The 16,716-nt window shown below is 39.4% G+C and overlaps 1 protein-coding gene across 7 annotated transcripts in view; it reads left to right on the plus strand.

Annotated features, from left to right (window-relative positions):
- The first annotated feature begins 9,248 nt into the window (after positions 1 to 9,248).
- Positions 9,249 to 16,716, plus strand: part of FXR1 (FMR1 autosomal homolog 1) — a 74,170-nt gene continuing 66,702 nt past the window's right edge. For 3 of the 7 annotated variants that reach the window (XM_040251567.1, XM_040251599.1, XM_040251590.1), the window contains exon 1: positions 9,249 to 9,519. In XM_040251567.1, coding sequence (XP_040107501.1) covers positions 9,469 to 9,519 — 51 coding nt within the window. In that variant the 5' untranslated portion in view covers positions 9,249 to 9,468. The remainder of the gene's footprint in view (positions 9,520 to 16,716) is intronic. The other 4 variants (XM_040251572.1, XM_040251580.1, XM_040251556.1 and 1 more) reach the window with 3 other exon arrangements.

Genomic DNA, 16,716 nt, shown 5'->3' on the forward strand with positions numbered 1-16,716 from the left:
TGCGATTCATGGAGTCGCAAAGAGTCGGACACAACTGAGCGACTGAACCGACTGAACTAATTTCCAGCCTCCCTGTTTGTCCTTTTTCCTTCCCAGAGTTTGAGCTGGGGCTGAAAACCCTAACCCTCTGTGACTGTTCCTTGGTCTTTCTGGAAACCAGCCCTATCCTGAGATTATCTAGGAGCACCAACTTAAATCACCTCATTAGCCTATACTCTAGTGTTAAGTCTCCTTTTGAATAACCAAAGACATTCTCCCACCCCTCAAGCTGGAAGTCTTGACAGTAGTTGATGTGGTAGTCTCGAGTCAGAGGGCAGTCTGGATACAGGTTCCTTCCTTTTGGGGAAACCTCGGTCTTTTAAGGCCTCAATTCAGTTCAGTCGCTCAGTTTGGTTCCTCTTCACTTTCGGCCGTAAGGGTGGTGTCATCTGCGTATCTGAGGTGATTGATATTTCTCCCAGCAACCTTGATTCCAGCTTGTGTTTCTTCCAGCCCAGCGTTTCTCATGATGTACTCTGCATATCACTTAAATAAGCAGGGTGACAATATACAGCCTTGACGTACTCCTTTCCCTATTTGGAACCAGTCTGTTGTTCCATGTCCAGTTCTAACTGCTGCTTCCTGACCTGCATACAAATTTCTCAAGAGGCAGGTTAGGTGGTCTGGTATTCCCATCTCTTTCAGAATTTTCCACAGTTTATTGTGATCCACACAGTCAAAGGCTTTGGCATAGTCAATAAGGCAGAAATAGATGTTTTTCTGGAACTCTCTTGCTTTTTCGATGATCCAGCGGATGTTGGCAATTTGATCTCTGGTTCCTCTGCCTTTTCTAAAACCAGCTTGAACATCAGGGAGTTCACGGGTCACATATTGCTGAAGCCTGGCTTGGAGAATTTTGAGCATTACTTTACTAGCATGTGAGATGAGTTAAGGCCTCAATGATGGAGAAGATCTATGCACAGGAGGGAGGGTGTGGTAGAATACATATTGTGACAGGAGAAATTCTGCTGCTTTAAAACTCTAAATCTGTGGTAATTTGTTTTTTATGAAGCAAGAGGAAAATAATACAAATTTGAAATACCTTACCATAGCCAAGTAAGGATCTTGGCGATTGATAGTTTGATCATTTTTTTGTGGGGCAGGATGTTCTTCATTTCAAAAATAACAATTTTAAATAATTACAAAAGGTAGTATAGGCACATAAAAGTAAAAGGTAAGAAACCAATTCTCCCCCCTCCCACACACTATTGTGCAGCTTATTTCTCTTAACAATATAGGTAAAAGAGCTTTCCATCTTGCAAATATAAATGTACTCTTTTCCTCAAAACTTCCCAAGCATTCTTGGTTCATAGCATTCTCAGTAACTCAGTACTCACTACACTGCCTAAACAAATACCTAATGATTCTGTTATTAACTAATAAGATGTCAAAACTTAGGAAGCATTTATGTCATAACAATTCAATACAAAGGTGGAAAATAAAGTGTAAACTACTAGAAAAAATACTTTAACCTCACTCTTGAATAATCCAATTTCTTGCTAATGGGATATGCATCCACACTGGTCACTACACACCTCTCCTGGAATCACAGTGGACATTGCCACCCTCATTTCCTGTTCTAAATTGATTTTTGCTTTATTGTAACAGAAATTGCTAAAAACTCATGTTTGAAAGATATAGAATCACCAAATGGAATGTAGCATGGCTTAATATTGAAATTGAACTACCTTGAGATAGCAGTGTGCACAAAGTCCAACAGGTGTGAAACATTACTATGTTTACCCAAAAATGTAACATATCTTCAGGCACTTCTGTGAATTCACTGTCATGTCCTGGTATCTGTTGTTGCACAATTTGGGAACTGTAACTCTATCCCATTCCTTTTAATGGGTGCATATTAATCAATTTTATGGATAAAGTTGTTTTAATTACTACTCTGTAAGGGTAAGCATAGGTTTTGCTGGCTTTTCTTTTCCTCTTTCATTTATTCTTTTTCTTAATTGTTTTTGTGTGTTGCTTCCACTTGTGAAAATTCCTTATGAACAATATTGAAACCTTATTGAGTATATCTGTAGGATAAATTCTTACAAATTGAACTGCTGGCTTAAATGGTATCATTAATTTAAATGTTCATACTATTAAAAAATATGTCTCCAAAATGTTTCATCAATTTACATATTTGTGTATCAACATGGCCATTTTCCAAATTGTTTTTAACACTAATTTCATGAAACTTTTAAACCTTTATCATTCAGAGAGAGGGAAAGTGGTATCTAAGTGATGTTTTTTAAAATTATTTTTAAATTTTTCTCACATTTCTTTTCTCCTTGGCCACTCCACAGGGCTTGGATTTTAGTTTCAGGAGGAGGGATCAGACCGGAATAATGTTTTAATATACATTTCTTTGTTTATAGTTCTAGTTCTGAGCATTTTTACTATGTTCTTATTTATATTTAGTTTTATGTCAATTAAAAATTGTTTTTTGTCCATTTTTCTTTGGGATTATTTGTATTTCCATATGACTTACAGGAGATAACTGGGAATTCGTTGGCTGTCTAGTAGTTAAGATGCTGAGCTTTCACTGGTGAGGGCCCAGGTTCAATCTGGGTAGGGAACTAGGATCCCCTAAGAAAAGGCAAAAAAATAAAAAATAAAAATCTTTGTTTAGGGCTTTCTTGGTGGCTCAGATGGTAAAGAATCTGCCTGTAGCGCAGGAGACCCAGGTTTGATCCTTGGGTGGAGAAGATACCAGTGGAGAAGGGAATGGATACCCACTCCATTATTCTTGCCTGGATAATTCCACGGACAGGGGAACCTGGTGAGCTACAGTCCATGGGGTAGCAAAGAGTCAGACATGACTGAGCAACTAACAGACTAACATACTTAGTGATTTTTACTCCTTGCTGCCTTTAACTTCGCTTAAGGTAATTTTTTTTTTCCTTTGAGAAGTTTTAAGTGTTTATGTATTCAAACTTACAATCTTTCCTCATTGGTTTCTGGGCATTTTGTAATGGCAGAGACAATTAAACAATAAAGTTTATCCATGTTTACTTGTACTATTTTCATGATTTTGTTATCCACTTAAATCTTTATTCCAAATGGAATTAATTCTGAATTAAGTAATAAAGTAGGGATATGCATTTGTCAGATTAATTGCTAACTGCTATCTTAAACAACCCTAAAATCTTTGTGGCATAACATTAAATAAAGTTTTTTTTTTTTTTTTTGCTCATAGAGAGTCCAAACTAGGAAATAACAAATTTCATTTGGACTTCAAAAGGGCAATCCATATGCAGAGCCCATGATCTTAACTCTTATTAATTACTTTTCAGTGGTCTTGCAATATTGTTTTTTGCTTTAAGTTCAACTTCACGTTAGATTAGGGCCTAGGGTGGAGTGAAGCTCTGTTTCTGACTTGCAAAATGAGACTGGTAATTGTTTCTTTCTTCCTTTATCTGGAATTGTCTATATCACATGGACTCTTCACAATATCAAGACAACTAAACTCAACAGTTTGGTTTAACATAATTTTTAAAATATTAATTCTTATACTCAATGTATGTTAGTATATTGTGATTTAAAAAATCAAAGATGCCTATGAAAAAAAGGTTAAAACATTTTAGATTATGATTCCTGAGTCTTTCATTGCTGCTGCTGCTAAGTCACTTCAGTCGTGTCCAACTCTGTGCGACCCCAGAGACAGCAGCCCACCAGGCTCCCCCGTCCCTGAGATTCTCCAGGCAAGAACACTGGCGTGAGTTGCCATTTCCTTCTCCAATGCATGAAAGTGAAAAGTGAAAGTGAAGTTGCTCAGTCGTATCTGACTCTTAGCGACCCCATGGACTGCAGCCCACCAGGCTCCTCTGTCCATGGGATTTTCCAGGCAAGAGTACTGGAGTGGGGTGCCATTGCCTTCTCCGAAGTCTTTCATTAGCTGTTTATAAAATAGGGCACAATTTGTTTTGGAAACTGTTGGTTAAAATATCAATATTTTAGACCCTCTAGATTTCTATATCCCAAGGATGAAAAACTCCTATAGTCTCAATTTAGTCAAGTTAAAATTATCTTCAAATGAACTACTTTGAGAAGATGTTAAATGATGATAGCATGTTTCCTTATCACATTTCACTGACAACTCAAACTAAATATAGTGCCACAAAATTGATCAAAATCTTAAGTTCTTAGTGTTCCAGTAGCTGTGTATACAAAGTTTATTTTTGAAGAACATTTTCCTATTTAATTTATATTTTGTAAAAGTTAGAATAGTACCACTTTTCAATATAGAAAACTTGTAAAACGTAGAAAGCATGAAGAAAAATAATCATCTATAATGCAACTGCTTGAAGATACCACTGCTAACATTTTGGTAAATATCTATATATTTTTATGCAATATATGTATATATTTTCTGTACAAAATTGACTCCATATACAGTATTTGATAGTCTTCTTTTCATAGTTACATTGCAGACATTTACTTGTATCAATAATATTCCTCTAAAATTTTATCTTTGATGGTTGTGGAATATTCCGGTATAGTGTTTAAAAACTGAAAATACCTTTTTTTTCTGAGAATCAAGTGACACGCTCATTCAAAAAAATTCAGACAATGCAAAAGAAAACAAAAATTGCAAAATTTATGTCAACCATAAGTCCTCTTCAGGAAATATGCAACAATTAATATCAACTTCTAAACCATATATGTGTATATGTGTATGTGGTTGTATTATATATATGTATGTATATAGGACTGGAAAAGGTTAGTTTTCATTCCAATCCCAAAGAAAGGCAATGCCAAAGAATGCTCAAACTACCGCAAAATTGCACTCATCTCACACGCTAGTAAAGTAATGCTCAAAATTCTCCAAGCCAGGCTTCAGCAATATGTGAACTGAGAATTTCCAGATGTTCAAGCTGGTTTTAGAAAAGGCAGAGGTCCCAAAGATCAAATTGCCAACATTTGCTGGATCATCGAAAAAGCAAGAGAGTTCCAGAAAAACATCTATTTCTGCTTTATTGACTATGCCAAAGCCTTTGTCTGTGTGGATCACAATAAACTGTGGAAAATTCTGAAAGAGATGGGAATATCAGACCACCTGACCTGCCTTTGAGAAATCTGTATGCAGGTCAGGAAGCAACAGTTAGAACTGGACATGGAACAACAGATTGGTTCCAAATAGGAAAAGGAGTACGTCAAGGCTGTATATTGTCACCCTACTTATTTAACTTATATGCACAGTACATCATGAGAAACGCTGGACTGGAAGAAACACAAGCTGGAATCAAGGTTGCTGGGAGAAATATCAATCACCTCAGATATGCAGATGACACCACCCTTATGGCAGAAAGTGAAGAGGAACTAAAGAGCCTCTTGATGAAAGTGAAAGAGGAGAGTGAAAAAGTTGGCTTAAAGCTCAACACTCAGAAAACTAAAATCACGGCATCCGGTCCCATCATTCCTGGCAAATAGACGGGGAAACAGTGGCAGACTTTATTTTTTTGGGCTCCAAAATCACTGCAGATGGTGATTGCAGCCATGAAATTAAAAGATGCTTACTTCTTGGAAGGAAAGTTATGACCAACCTAGACAGCATATTGAAAAGCAGAGACATTACTTTGTCAACAAAGGTCTGTCTAGTCAAGGCTATGGTTTTTCCAGTAGTCATGTGTGGATGTGAGAGTTGGACTATAAAGAAAGCTGACAGCCAAAGAATTGATGCTTTTGAACTGTGGTGTTGTAGAAGACTCTTGAGTCCCTTGGAATGCAAGAAGATCCAACCAGTCCATCGTAAAGGAGATCAGTCCTGAATATTCACTGGAAGGACTGATGCTGAAGCTGAAACTCCCAATACTTTGGCCACCTGATGCGAAGAGCTGACTCATTTTAAAAGAGCTGACTCTGCGAGAGACTGAAGGCAGGAGGAGAAGGGGACAACAGAGGATGAGATGGTTGGATGGCATCACCGACTCAATGGACATGGGTTTGGGTGGACTCTGGGAGTTGGTGATGGACAGGGAGGCCTGGCGTGCTGCGATTCATGGGGTTGCGAAAAGTTGGACACGACTGAGTGACTGAACTGAACTGATATATGTTTGTATATGTTCTGTGCTATGCTTTGTCACTCAGTTGCGTCTGACTCTAATACCATGGACCACAGCCTGCCAGGCTCCTCTGTCCATGGGGAGTTTCCAGGCAAGAATACTGGAGTGGGTTGCCATGTTCTCCTCCAGGGGATCATCCCAACCCAGGGATTGAACCCAAGTCTCCCATATGTATATGTATATGTATATATGTATATATATATATATATAAATATATATAAATATATATAACACATATAGGGGGCTTCCCTGGTGGCTCAGTGGTAAAGAACCCATCTGCCAACGCAGGAGACATGGTTTTAGACAGAGGAGTCTCATGGGCTACAGTACATGGGGTCGCAAAAGAGTTGATGATGACTTATGGACTAAATAACACAACAGTGCATTTGTTGTTATTCAGTCGCTAAGTTGTGTCTGACTCTTTGCAACCTCCTGGACTGCAGCACGCCAGACTTCCCTGTCCTGCACTAGCTCTTGGAGTTTGCTCAAATTCACGTCTATTGAGTCAATAATGCCATCCAACTATATTATTCTGTATCTCTCCCTTTTCCTCCTGCCCTCAATCTTTTCCAGCATCGGGGTCTTTTCCAATGAGTTAGCTCTTTGCATCAGGTGGCCATATAGCGGAACTTCACCTTCAGTCCTTCCAAAGAATATTCAGGGTTGATTTCCTTTAGGATTGCCTGGTTTGATCTCCTTGCAGTCCACGGTATTCTCGAGGGTCTTCACCATCACCATCACCATATATATACACATACACACATGAGCACATTCATTATTTAAAGGTGATTATGCTTGCTGTTTTGTGACTTTTTCTTTTTTAAAAATTTTACTTATTTCCCAGTTTTATTGAGATGTAACTCTTTTCCTTTTAATAATGATTGTCTTTTTAAAATGATGAATACAGATCTATATCAAAATTTTAAAGCTTGTGTACTATTCCACTATGAACATAACATGCCCACAACAAACAGAGTCATGATATGAGTTCTGGAAATGGAAAGAGGTGTGACTTAAATTCCAGTTCTGCTAATTTAGATCTTATGTGATCTTAGATATATGACTGGTTGCTATAAATCTCTGTTGTTTAATGGAAGTCATAGTTCTATCTGTTAATAGCAGGAGTTAGTGGAGACAGGTTGGGGTGTCCAAACTCAAAATGTTTTTAGCATACAAGGCCTGAAGAGGAACAATCTTTATTCTTCAAAGTTCAAATAACTTGACTTTAGTCCAGATGGAAGTTTCATAGCCCTACCCAAAGTGACTGACATTCAGTAACAAATGTGAAGGCCAAGGAAAGAAGAAGGAAGAAAAAAGGAAGAAAGTAGATTAGTGGTTGCTTAGGGTTTGGGGGATTGGGGTTGAAGGAGGAAACAGAACAGGCTCTGTCTGAAAGCAGGACTCCATCTTGGGCCGGACTGTGGACTTTGAGCTATATGCCCAGTACCTTTGAAAATGACATACCAACTGGAAAACCAGGCCCCCAGAAGGCAGAGCCCCAGGGCTCTCTATGCCTAAAAGAATACCCTAATTATCTGTGTAACCGAATAGAATCATACATTTTATTATGCTTATTGGGGTATGACCACAAGCCTATTGATAATTGTCCACTGTTAACTATCTAGGCTTAAGGCATATGAATCACGGGTTAACTTTGATTGTATCTTTCTTTTTCCTTTGTTCAGACTAGTTTCAGGGAACCTTACACACTTAGGGTATAAAAGGTTTTCACAAAGACTGGTCGGGGTCCTTGGCTAAGAGACTCTGGCTTTCGCCTGTGTAATAAACTGCACTCCACTATCTGCATTGTCCTTCTGAGTTTGTTTCCTGGGACACGTGGCTACAATAGGGTTAAATGCGGAATGTCAACAGATACAAGGGTTTTGGGGGGGATGGTGAAAATGTTCTAAAATTGATTGCGGAGATGATTACACAATTATGTAAATGTACTAAAAACCATTGAATTGTACACCTTAAATGGATGAATTGTACGGTATGTGAATTATACTTCAATACAGCTGTGAGGGAAAAAGGAAACTAGGGTATTTTAACTTTGAAGGATCATAGCAAGATGATTATATAAAGTGTCATACACACATGAAGCCCTTAATAAATGGTGGCTGTTACTCACTGATGTATTAGCGTGCTTGTGTTTTCCTCACAATGATGAATATTTTAAAAAGAACATTCCATCCATAGCAATATGGAGCCCTTAGTAATTCAGATGGAATTTTTTTAAAAGACCACCTTGCTCATAAAGGCCAGGGCTAGGCCCACGAGCATTTCCTTAAGAGCTAGTGTGCCAGCAAAGCATCCTTTTCTAGGTTTTTCCTGTCAAAACGGTAAAGCAACAGACAGAAAAGAATTACTTCCAGTACTGTTTCCAAAGTCCTTGCTTTCCGAAAATGTTTCAGTATTGTTAAATACTCAAAGTATCTCCACTCTGAACACTCAATGGTATTGGTGTAGGTTCTGGTAGAAAAGCCATACAAATTGGTTCTGCTTTGATCCTGTGTGTGGAAGTTCCTACGCACTGCAGTAGGGGAAAAAGGTGCTCTACAGCTCTATTGTTTTCATGATTACTTCTAACAATGGCATTACCTCCCGGGTTATGAATACATCTAAGTTGAACTGGAAATACTTAGTTTAACTTTTTAAACGGTGGAATTGGTGATGGACAGAGAAGTCTGGCGTGCTGCAGTCCATGGGGTCGTAAAGAGTCGGACTGAAATGAACTGAAAGTGGTTAACAGGTGGCGAGAGGGCTGGACTGGGAGTCAGGAGGAAGCCACCAATATAACACTTTTTTTTTTTTTTAAGAAAAGCGAGGCACATAATATGTACATTTTTAGGTTCTCTCTTTCCCCTAAAGTTTGTGCCAGTGTGCAACTGAAGCCACCAAAGTTGCTTTTCACCAGATAAGGAAGCTACTCCAGGGCTTCCAGCACCTCAAGGAAGTTTCAAGGCAAAGTGCCGAGCCTGGCGGAACGCAGACGCGTGGGGCAAGCTGTGCCGGGGCAGTTCACTCCCGGGCAGCAGGAGGCCCCGACCGGCTGGGGCGGGCAAGCACCCGGCGCTTAGGGGCGGAGACATAGGGCGGGTCACCAAAGGTCGGGCGATTGTGTCGGGAGGCGAACGGGGCGTTGGCGACGGCGGGCGGAGCTGGGGGCGAGTGATGTAAGGAGCGGAGGGATCCCACTGGGAGAGCCGGCGCGGCCCGGTAAGACCCCAGGGGTGTGGGGCGGGGGATCCCAGTCCCGCCCTGTTTTCCCCGCCCCTCCCCCCGCCTCCTTCACGCCCCTCCCCCCTCCTCCCCTCTGGTTGGAAAGTTTCTAGAATCTCTTCCCAGCGGCCTTTGCGGTTCCAACATGGCGGAGCTGACGGTGGAGGTTCGCGGCTCCAACGGGGCTTTCTACAAGGTACCGACCCTTTTGCTGCTTTGTTGGTTCTTCTGGGGGCTCGGGCCGGTTTGGGGGAGGGTTGGTGGTTCAACATAGTGGCGTTTGGGGTCGAAAAAGGCAGCCAGGACAAAGCCTGAGGCCACTAGGTTCATCGCTTCTCCCCCCTCCACCCGCGGTTTAACGGTCTCGGGGGCCCGGGCTCCGTTATATTTTGAAACAACACGTCGGACAGTTCTTGCGTATTCCTACTTACGAACCTTTTTCTTGGATGCTAGTGTGGCCGTTCGCGGGCCGGTGAGGAGAAGCCGAGTGGCCGCAGGAAGCTTCCTGGGAGCAGGCCCGAGCGCCGAGAGGTGGGGGGAGTCGTGAAAAGGAGGTGGTGGGATTGTGTGGTCACAGCCACTCCCCCGCCCCTCGAACTGGGCCGAGCGAGAGCGCCTCGGCCCGCGGCTACGACCCCTCCCCACCCCCTTGGGGGGTGCCTCGCGGAATCTTAGGAATTCACCTTTGTACTAGGGTTTTGGGCTAATAAACTAAAGTGTCTGAAGAGAGAGCGAGTGCAGGATTGAAGATTAGGATCGAAGAGAAAACTAGAAAACCTTGAAATGTGGCGGGTAGAAATATTTTATTTTATTTTTTGCCTGGGAAATTGGGCGGCGCCTTAGCTCCTCTCTTACGGAAGAAAAGGCGAGAGAGTTCTAGGCTTTGAGATGGATTAAGAAGACACAGGTGGGGAGGTAACTAGTTTGTCTTTCAATTATCCAGTGTTTTTGGAGGGTGTTGATCCCCCCCGCAACACACACACGTATTTTGAAGGTGCATTATTGTGGGATCGAGTCTGGAAAACGGAAGAGGAATTCGAGAGTAGAGGAATTTATTAGGGGCTTCCAGTGTAGGGGTCACATAGTTGAAAATGAAATCCTTACAAGTTTAGTGTTGCCATTATAACAGTCCCTTTTCCCGATTCTCCCTTTCTCCCAAAGTAATGCCGCGATGTTACAAGATCAATACAAAAATCTCCCCAGCTGTTGTCTGTCAGTCAGTCTCACTAAGCCAGCATCTCAAATGTTTGAGAGTCCTGGCTATTTTTATGAAGGGCCTTCTCCTAATTCAGGAGTAGTATTGTGAGTACGCAGAATGTATTCTGAGTTTAGTTTCAGCGTACCTCGTATCTCCCACGGAATTTTCTCTTACTTGGTGGTCGTAATTCCTATTTTTAGCGTTTTCCCTTTCTAGTTTACTAATTAGCTGTGTGAAATTGGTTTAGCTGTCACGTGGTTATAGCGTAGTAGAGAATCACTGTTGGCGTCTAAAGGATCTCTTTAAGCTTTTTACAAGTTTAAATCTCCTTAGGTGGTTAACATAAAGTGAAAAGTGACTAGTGGAAAGGAGTCCTAATTAGTAAATAGTTCCATTATCAGTCTAGGTTTACAACTTTTTGTCATACAAAAGCCCTGAGTAAAATTTGAGCAGGTACTTCATTAGCCTGTTCTAGTGGTTGCCTTCTTTGAAAGACTGCAGATAACATTTGTGGCACACTGCACAAAGGGTGGGCTTATCATACTTTACTGTCAAGGGTAGATAAGGTTCATCATTTTTGCATTATTGTCACTATTCGGCTGTTAAATTCTTATGTAGTGGAGATACGCATTTTTTCCTGGCATATCGAAACACAGGAAAGATTGTTTTGCTTTAACAAATTATTTTCAGCATGTCGATGATAGTTGATACAACACCATTTCTTTTAATGCAAGTATATTTTATGTTCATCTGCTAAACGTTTATGTTTTTTAAAAAAATTTAAAGGTTCAATAATATCGTCAGTTTGCAAGTTTTAGTAAAGATTGTTTACCATCTTACGTTGGTTTTGCATAGTTTTATTTTATTTTATTTTATTTGCTTTTGTCCTTGTTTTGGAACGGTAGTTTATCAATGATACTTATCCATACTCTAACAAAATTTGCTTGATTCTTAGGCTTTTTGAGTCCATTACACCTATTTTGTTAACAAAGTGTAGTAAGGTGGTTCTTTGGCAGAGGTTGGGAAGGACCCTAGCCACATTTGAATCTGCTGAGGTAGCACTTGAATGTTTTGAATTTTATGTCCTGCAATAATCGACTTGTACTTTGTGGAAGCTGTGGTCCTCAGAACTCTGGAAGGGTAAAGATGATGAAGTGGGAGGAGCCCTATATTTGAAGTTAAACAAATAGGAATTCTGGGTCTCTACATACTTCAGCTTATTTAAGGTTATCTAGCAATGCACTGTTGACCAAATATTCCTGGTCCTATATTGTTTTGTGTAAAATAAGATGTTTGAAGTAGTTCAGTAGTTTGTAATATTTTTATCCCATGAAACTGTCCACTTGGAAAAAACTGGCTCACTGCATAAGCACATTATTAACTGTAGCTTCATGAATTTTTTAGATTAATTTGCCTATAGTAAAATGCATCTTTTAAAAAACATATTCTTTGACGATTATGTAAGCTTTGATAAATGCTCACAGTTGTGTCATCACTACCAATAGGGTAAAGGGATAGAATAATTCCACATCCCCTAAATTTCTATCTTGTCCCTTTGTAGTCATCCTCTCTCCTCACCCCTGGAACCTAGGGTGGTTTCTGTCCCCGTAGTTTTCCCTAAACATAGAATCATACAGAATACTATTTTGGGTTTGGGTTCTTTAGTTTAACGTGGAAGTAATTTTAAGTAATTTTTTCGAATTTAAAAAGTAATACATGGTTAGTGAGGGATTTTAGAAACTATCAGAAAAAGCTAGAATAATAGTTAACATTTTGGTGTTTTTTTCTTTCAGCCGTGGTTTTCAATATACTGGTGGTTCTGATTTTCCTCTCATTTTTCCCCCTTTGCCCTGCCCTCCCACCACACACTTGACTGTGAATGTGAATTACCATTGAAGAGTTTCAGAGTCATGGGGTTAGTGGCCAGTATCATCATGCTTGAGGCAGTGCTCTGTAGAGATTGATTAAAGGTTTTTACTGGAACTGAAACTTCATTTCAGAAATTAGTTGGAACCAGTGAAAAGCTGAAGATGGAATCTAAAATAGGATAGTTTTTTTTCCCTCCCCTAAATATTTACACAAATACTTCGTTTTGCATCCTGCTCTTTTTACTTAAGAACAGTAGATCTGTGGATGTCAAAGAGATAAAAACTTAACTCTTGTTTGAAGCTAGGTAACTATAGGGATTGGAAAAATGGTAAATATGGTAATTAATCACTTGATAGGGGATGTAATTGTATATACAAACTTGTTTTTATAGCTTTTATCTGGAGTGCAGCATCATAGGGTTTATACTGCTGTGCCATTTAAGATGCATTTATTATTATTTATCTTTTTAAAGCTTTTAGATAGAATTTACATTCTCTGATAGTATTGATAGTATATTTACGAAATTGTGTAACCATTACCACAGTCTCATTTTAGAACATTTTCGTTAACCCCTCAAAAAGCCTTGTACCCATTTGGAGTCATTAAAATGCTTTTTAACTGATGTATATGATTTTAAGCTTTGTAATAGCACTGCAACTTGCATAGCTGTGGGCAGAATATAATTTTAAATAGAAGTTGAAAGTCACTCAATTTCTGGCACTTGGAGAGGAGTTTCCATGGTATTCCATGGAAATGTGTGGTCTCTAAGATGGCTGAAGGAATTTTCAGTTCTTCTCTTTAGAAGATAGAATTACTTTTAAACCTCTGTAATTTTGGCTTTTGACTATGTAATTGATCAACTACAAAACATTTTAAAGTACCATGATATTTCCAAAATTTGCTTTTTGTTTTAGCTTAATATTGAAATTTGAGAGTAATTAAATTATACAACAGATTTATTATTGCTAAGGATGATGGCCAGTAGACTTATAGTAAAAGAGTTGTATCTTGAAAATGTGCTTACTTTTCAAAGTTAGTAAAGAAGATGTTTGATTTCTTTGTGGAGATTAGTAATTGAGAAGAACATGGTTGCTGTGTTATATTATGGAAACTATTAGGTTAAAAACATAGTTTAAGATATTTTGAAGCTATTTTTAGTTGTACATGTTTTAAAATGAAGTTTTTTTAAATATGTAAAAGAACTAGCATTTAATTAAGTGAAAAGACCACTTAATTTTTAAAAATTAATTTTCCCATGAAGTTTTGTTTTTGTATTACAAGAACAGTGTGTAATTAATGAAAAATCTGAAAACACAAAAGCAAAAAAGAAAGCCTTGATCTTCCGTATCTAGAGACAATGTCAAGACCTTGACTTTACTTACAGAAAACATATTTTTCCATATTTTTTTCTATACATCATCAGATATTTGTGGGTATTGTGTAAGTAAAATAATAATTTACTATTGCTTATTACTATTGTCCATTAACTCTTGGACTGCAAGGAGATTCAACCAGTCCATTCTAAAGGAGATCAGTCCTGGGTGTTCTTTGGAAGGACTGATGCTAAAGCTGAAACTCCAGTATTTTGGCCACCTGATGTGAAGAGTTGACTCATTGGAAAAGACTGATGCTGATGCTGGGAGGGATTGGGGACAGGAGGAGAAGGGGACGACAGAGGATGAGATGGCTGGATGGCATCACCGACTTGGTGGACATGAGTTTGGGTGAACTCCGGGAGCTGGTGAAGGACAGGGAGGCCTGGCGTGCTGCAGTTCATGGGGTCGCAAAGAGTCGGACACTACTGAGCGACTGAACTGAGTAGTAGTAGTAGTGTTGCTCAGTCGTGTCCAACTCTTTTTGACCCCATGAACTAGTCCACCAGGCTCCTCTGTCTCCAGGGATTTCCCAGGCAAGAATACTGGAATGGGTAGCCATTCCCTTCTCCAGGGATCTTCCCTACCTAGGGATTGAACCCTGGTCTCCTGCATTGCAGTCTTTACAGTCTGAGCCATTAGGGAAGTGCTCTTGTTCTTTGTTGTTGTTGTTCAGTCTGCTCAATTGTATCCAATCTTTGTGACCCCATGGACTGCAGCATGCCAGCCTTCCCCATCCTTCAAGGAGTTTCCCTGTATTTCAAGGAGTTAGCTCAAACTCGCATCCATTGAGTCTGCACTGCCATCCAACCATCTCATCTTCTGTCATCCTTTTTTCCTGCCTTCTATCTTTTCCCATCAGGGTCTTTTTACAGTGAGTTGGCTCTTTGAATCAGGTGGCCAGAGTATTGGAGCTTTAGCTTCAGCATCAGTCCTTCCCATGAATATTCAGTGTTGATTTCTTTTAGGATTGACTGGTTTGGTCTCTTTGCTGTCCAAGGGACTCTGAAGAGTCTCCTGCACTCTGCCTTTTTTATTTCCCAGCTCTCACATCTGTACATGGCTACAGGAAACACCATAGCTTTGATTATACGAACAAAGTAATATCCATTACTTACTGTGTATTCTTTGAGGTTTATACGTTTTGATTGGATAATAATTCAGGAACTGAGTTCTCTACCACAGTGTTAAGGATATAGCAAAGTTGCTTTTTTGTAGTTGATCTGCAGTATACTTTCTATGACTGACCCCTAAATCTTGTACTGGCTAGTTGTGAGGCCTTAGATTTTTCATCAGCAGTATGAGGCACTTGGATTTTTTTTTTTTTTTTTTTTTTGGACAGTTCATCAAGTGGTGGAATCTACTAGGTCTTTAGTTCACTGAGGTTCTATCTAGCTCTAACAACAGCAGCAGTTTATTGAGCACTTGTGGCTCAGACAGTAAAGAATGTGCCTGCAATGCTGGAGACCCAGGTTCAGTCCCTGGGTTGGGAAAAGTCCCTGGAGGAGGGCATGGCAACACACTCCAGTATTCTTGCCTAGAGAATTTTATGGATAGAAGAGTCTGGCAGGCTACAGTTCATGGGGTTGTAAAGAGTCTGATAAGACTGAGCTTTTTTCAGACTGTCATACTGTGCAGGTACTTTACCTGAATTTATCTTATTTACTCCTCTCAATCACAGTGAAAAAGAGATGGTGTTACCCCAGTTAAGGAAACTGAGGCTAAGTGAATCTATCCATAAAATGAATAGGCTGATTCGAGATTCAGATTGATGTTTCTGACTCCCAGAGAGCCTGATGTCTTTAGCCATCATACGATTTTTAAGTATGAATATATGGCTTACCAAATTATTGTTAAATTATAAATTATTCTGGTGAATACAGTGGGAGTCAAGAGGACTGAATTGGGAGGATTCTTGGAGAAATGATTTGAACTATGTCTTAATATTACAAAAATCTGCCCTTTCCAATCTAGTAACCACTATCCATGGGGCCGAAATGTAGTCTGAATTGAGATGTGCTTTAATTGGAAAAGTCATACTAATATGAAAAAAAGGAATGCAAGACTCCCGTGTGTGTGTGTGCTGAGTTGCTTCCGTCTTGTCTGACACTGTGACCCCATGGACTGCAGCCTGCCAGGCTCTTCTGTCCATGGGATTCTCCAGGCAAGAGTGCTGGAGTGGGTTGCCATGTCCTTCTCCAGGGGATTATCCCGACCCAAGGATTGAACCTGCATCTCTTTTCTCTCCTGCATTGGCAGGCAGATTCTTTACTGCTTGCACCACCTGGAACTCCATAGTTTTAAAATACTGATTACATTTGAAATAACCATTTTACTTAAATATACTTAGAAGCTTAAAAACTAGATGATGGCTCAGATTATAATTTATGCTGGATAGTTATGATTTATACATCCTCAGTTGTTAGCTTTATGTTATTGGTTATGTTAGGTATTTGGGGAAATGTTTGAAATGCTTATATATATATAATGAAACTTCTGTTCAAATTTTGTTAAGATGTGGCACCTCTTGATAATATTCAGATGGTAGTTATCAAAGGCTTGAAAAAATTCTTTGGCAAATGTTTAGCTAATAGTAGTAAGTTCTGTTGTGATGTTTGTATGAAGTTTTCTTGAACCAAATCTTCATAAAGAATAGCTTGAACAAAACAAAATTAAGCAATGCAAAGCATTACTTGTGTTAACCTGAACATATATATTTATATGTACAATAGTCTTCTCAGTTTATTTTTCCTGACATTAAAGAGGCTGAGAAGCCATGACAAATTGAACCAAAATTAAATCATACGTTAAATATCAGTTGTTATAACTTGTCTTCCATATTCTGGCCTCAGCACTTTTTGCTTAGGTTTTTGGGGAGCGTAAATAGAGATCTCCCCCACTGATAACTGATATTTATAGTTATGGTTGACAAAGCTACATGGCATTTCCCTGT

This window comes from Oryx dammah, unplaced genomic scaffold (genome assembly GCF_014754425.2).
Source record: "Oryx dammah isolate SB20612 unplaced genomic scaffold, SCBI_Odam_1.1 HiC_scaffold_2, whole genome shotgun sequence".
Lineage (NCBI taxonomy): Eukaryota > Metazoa > Chordata > Mammalia > Artiodactyla > Bovidae > Oryx > Oryx dammah.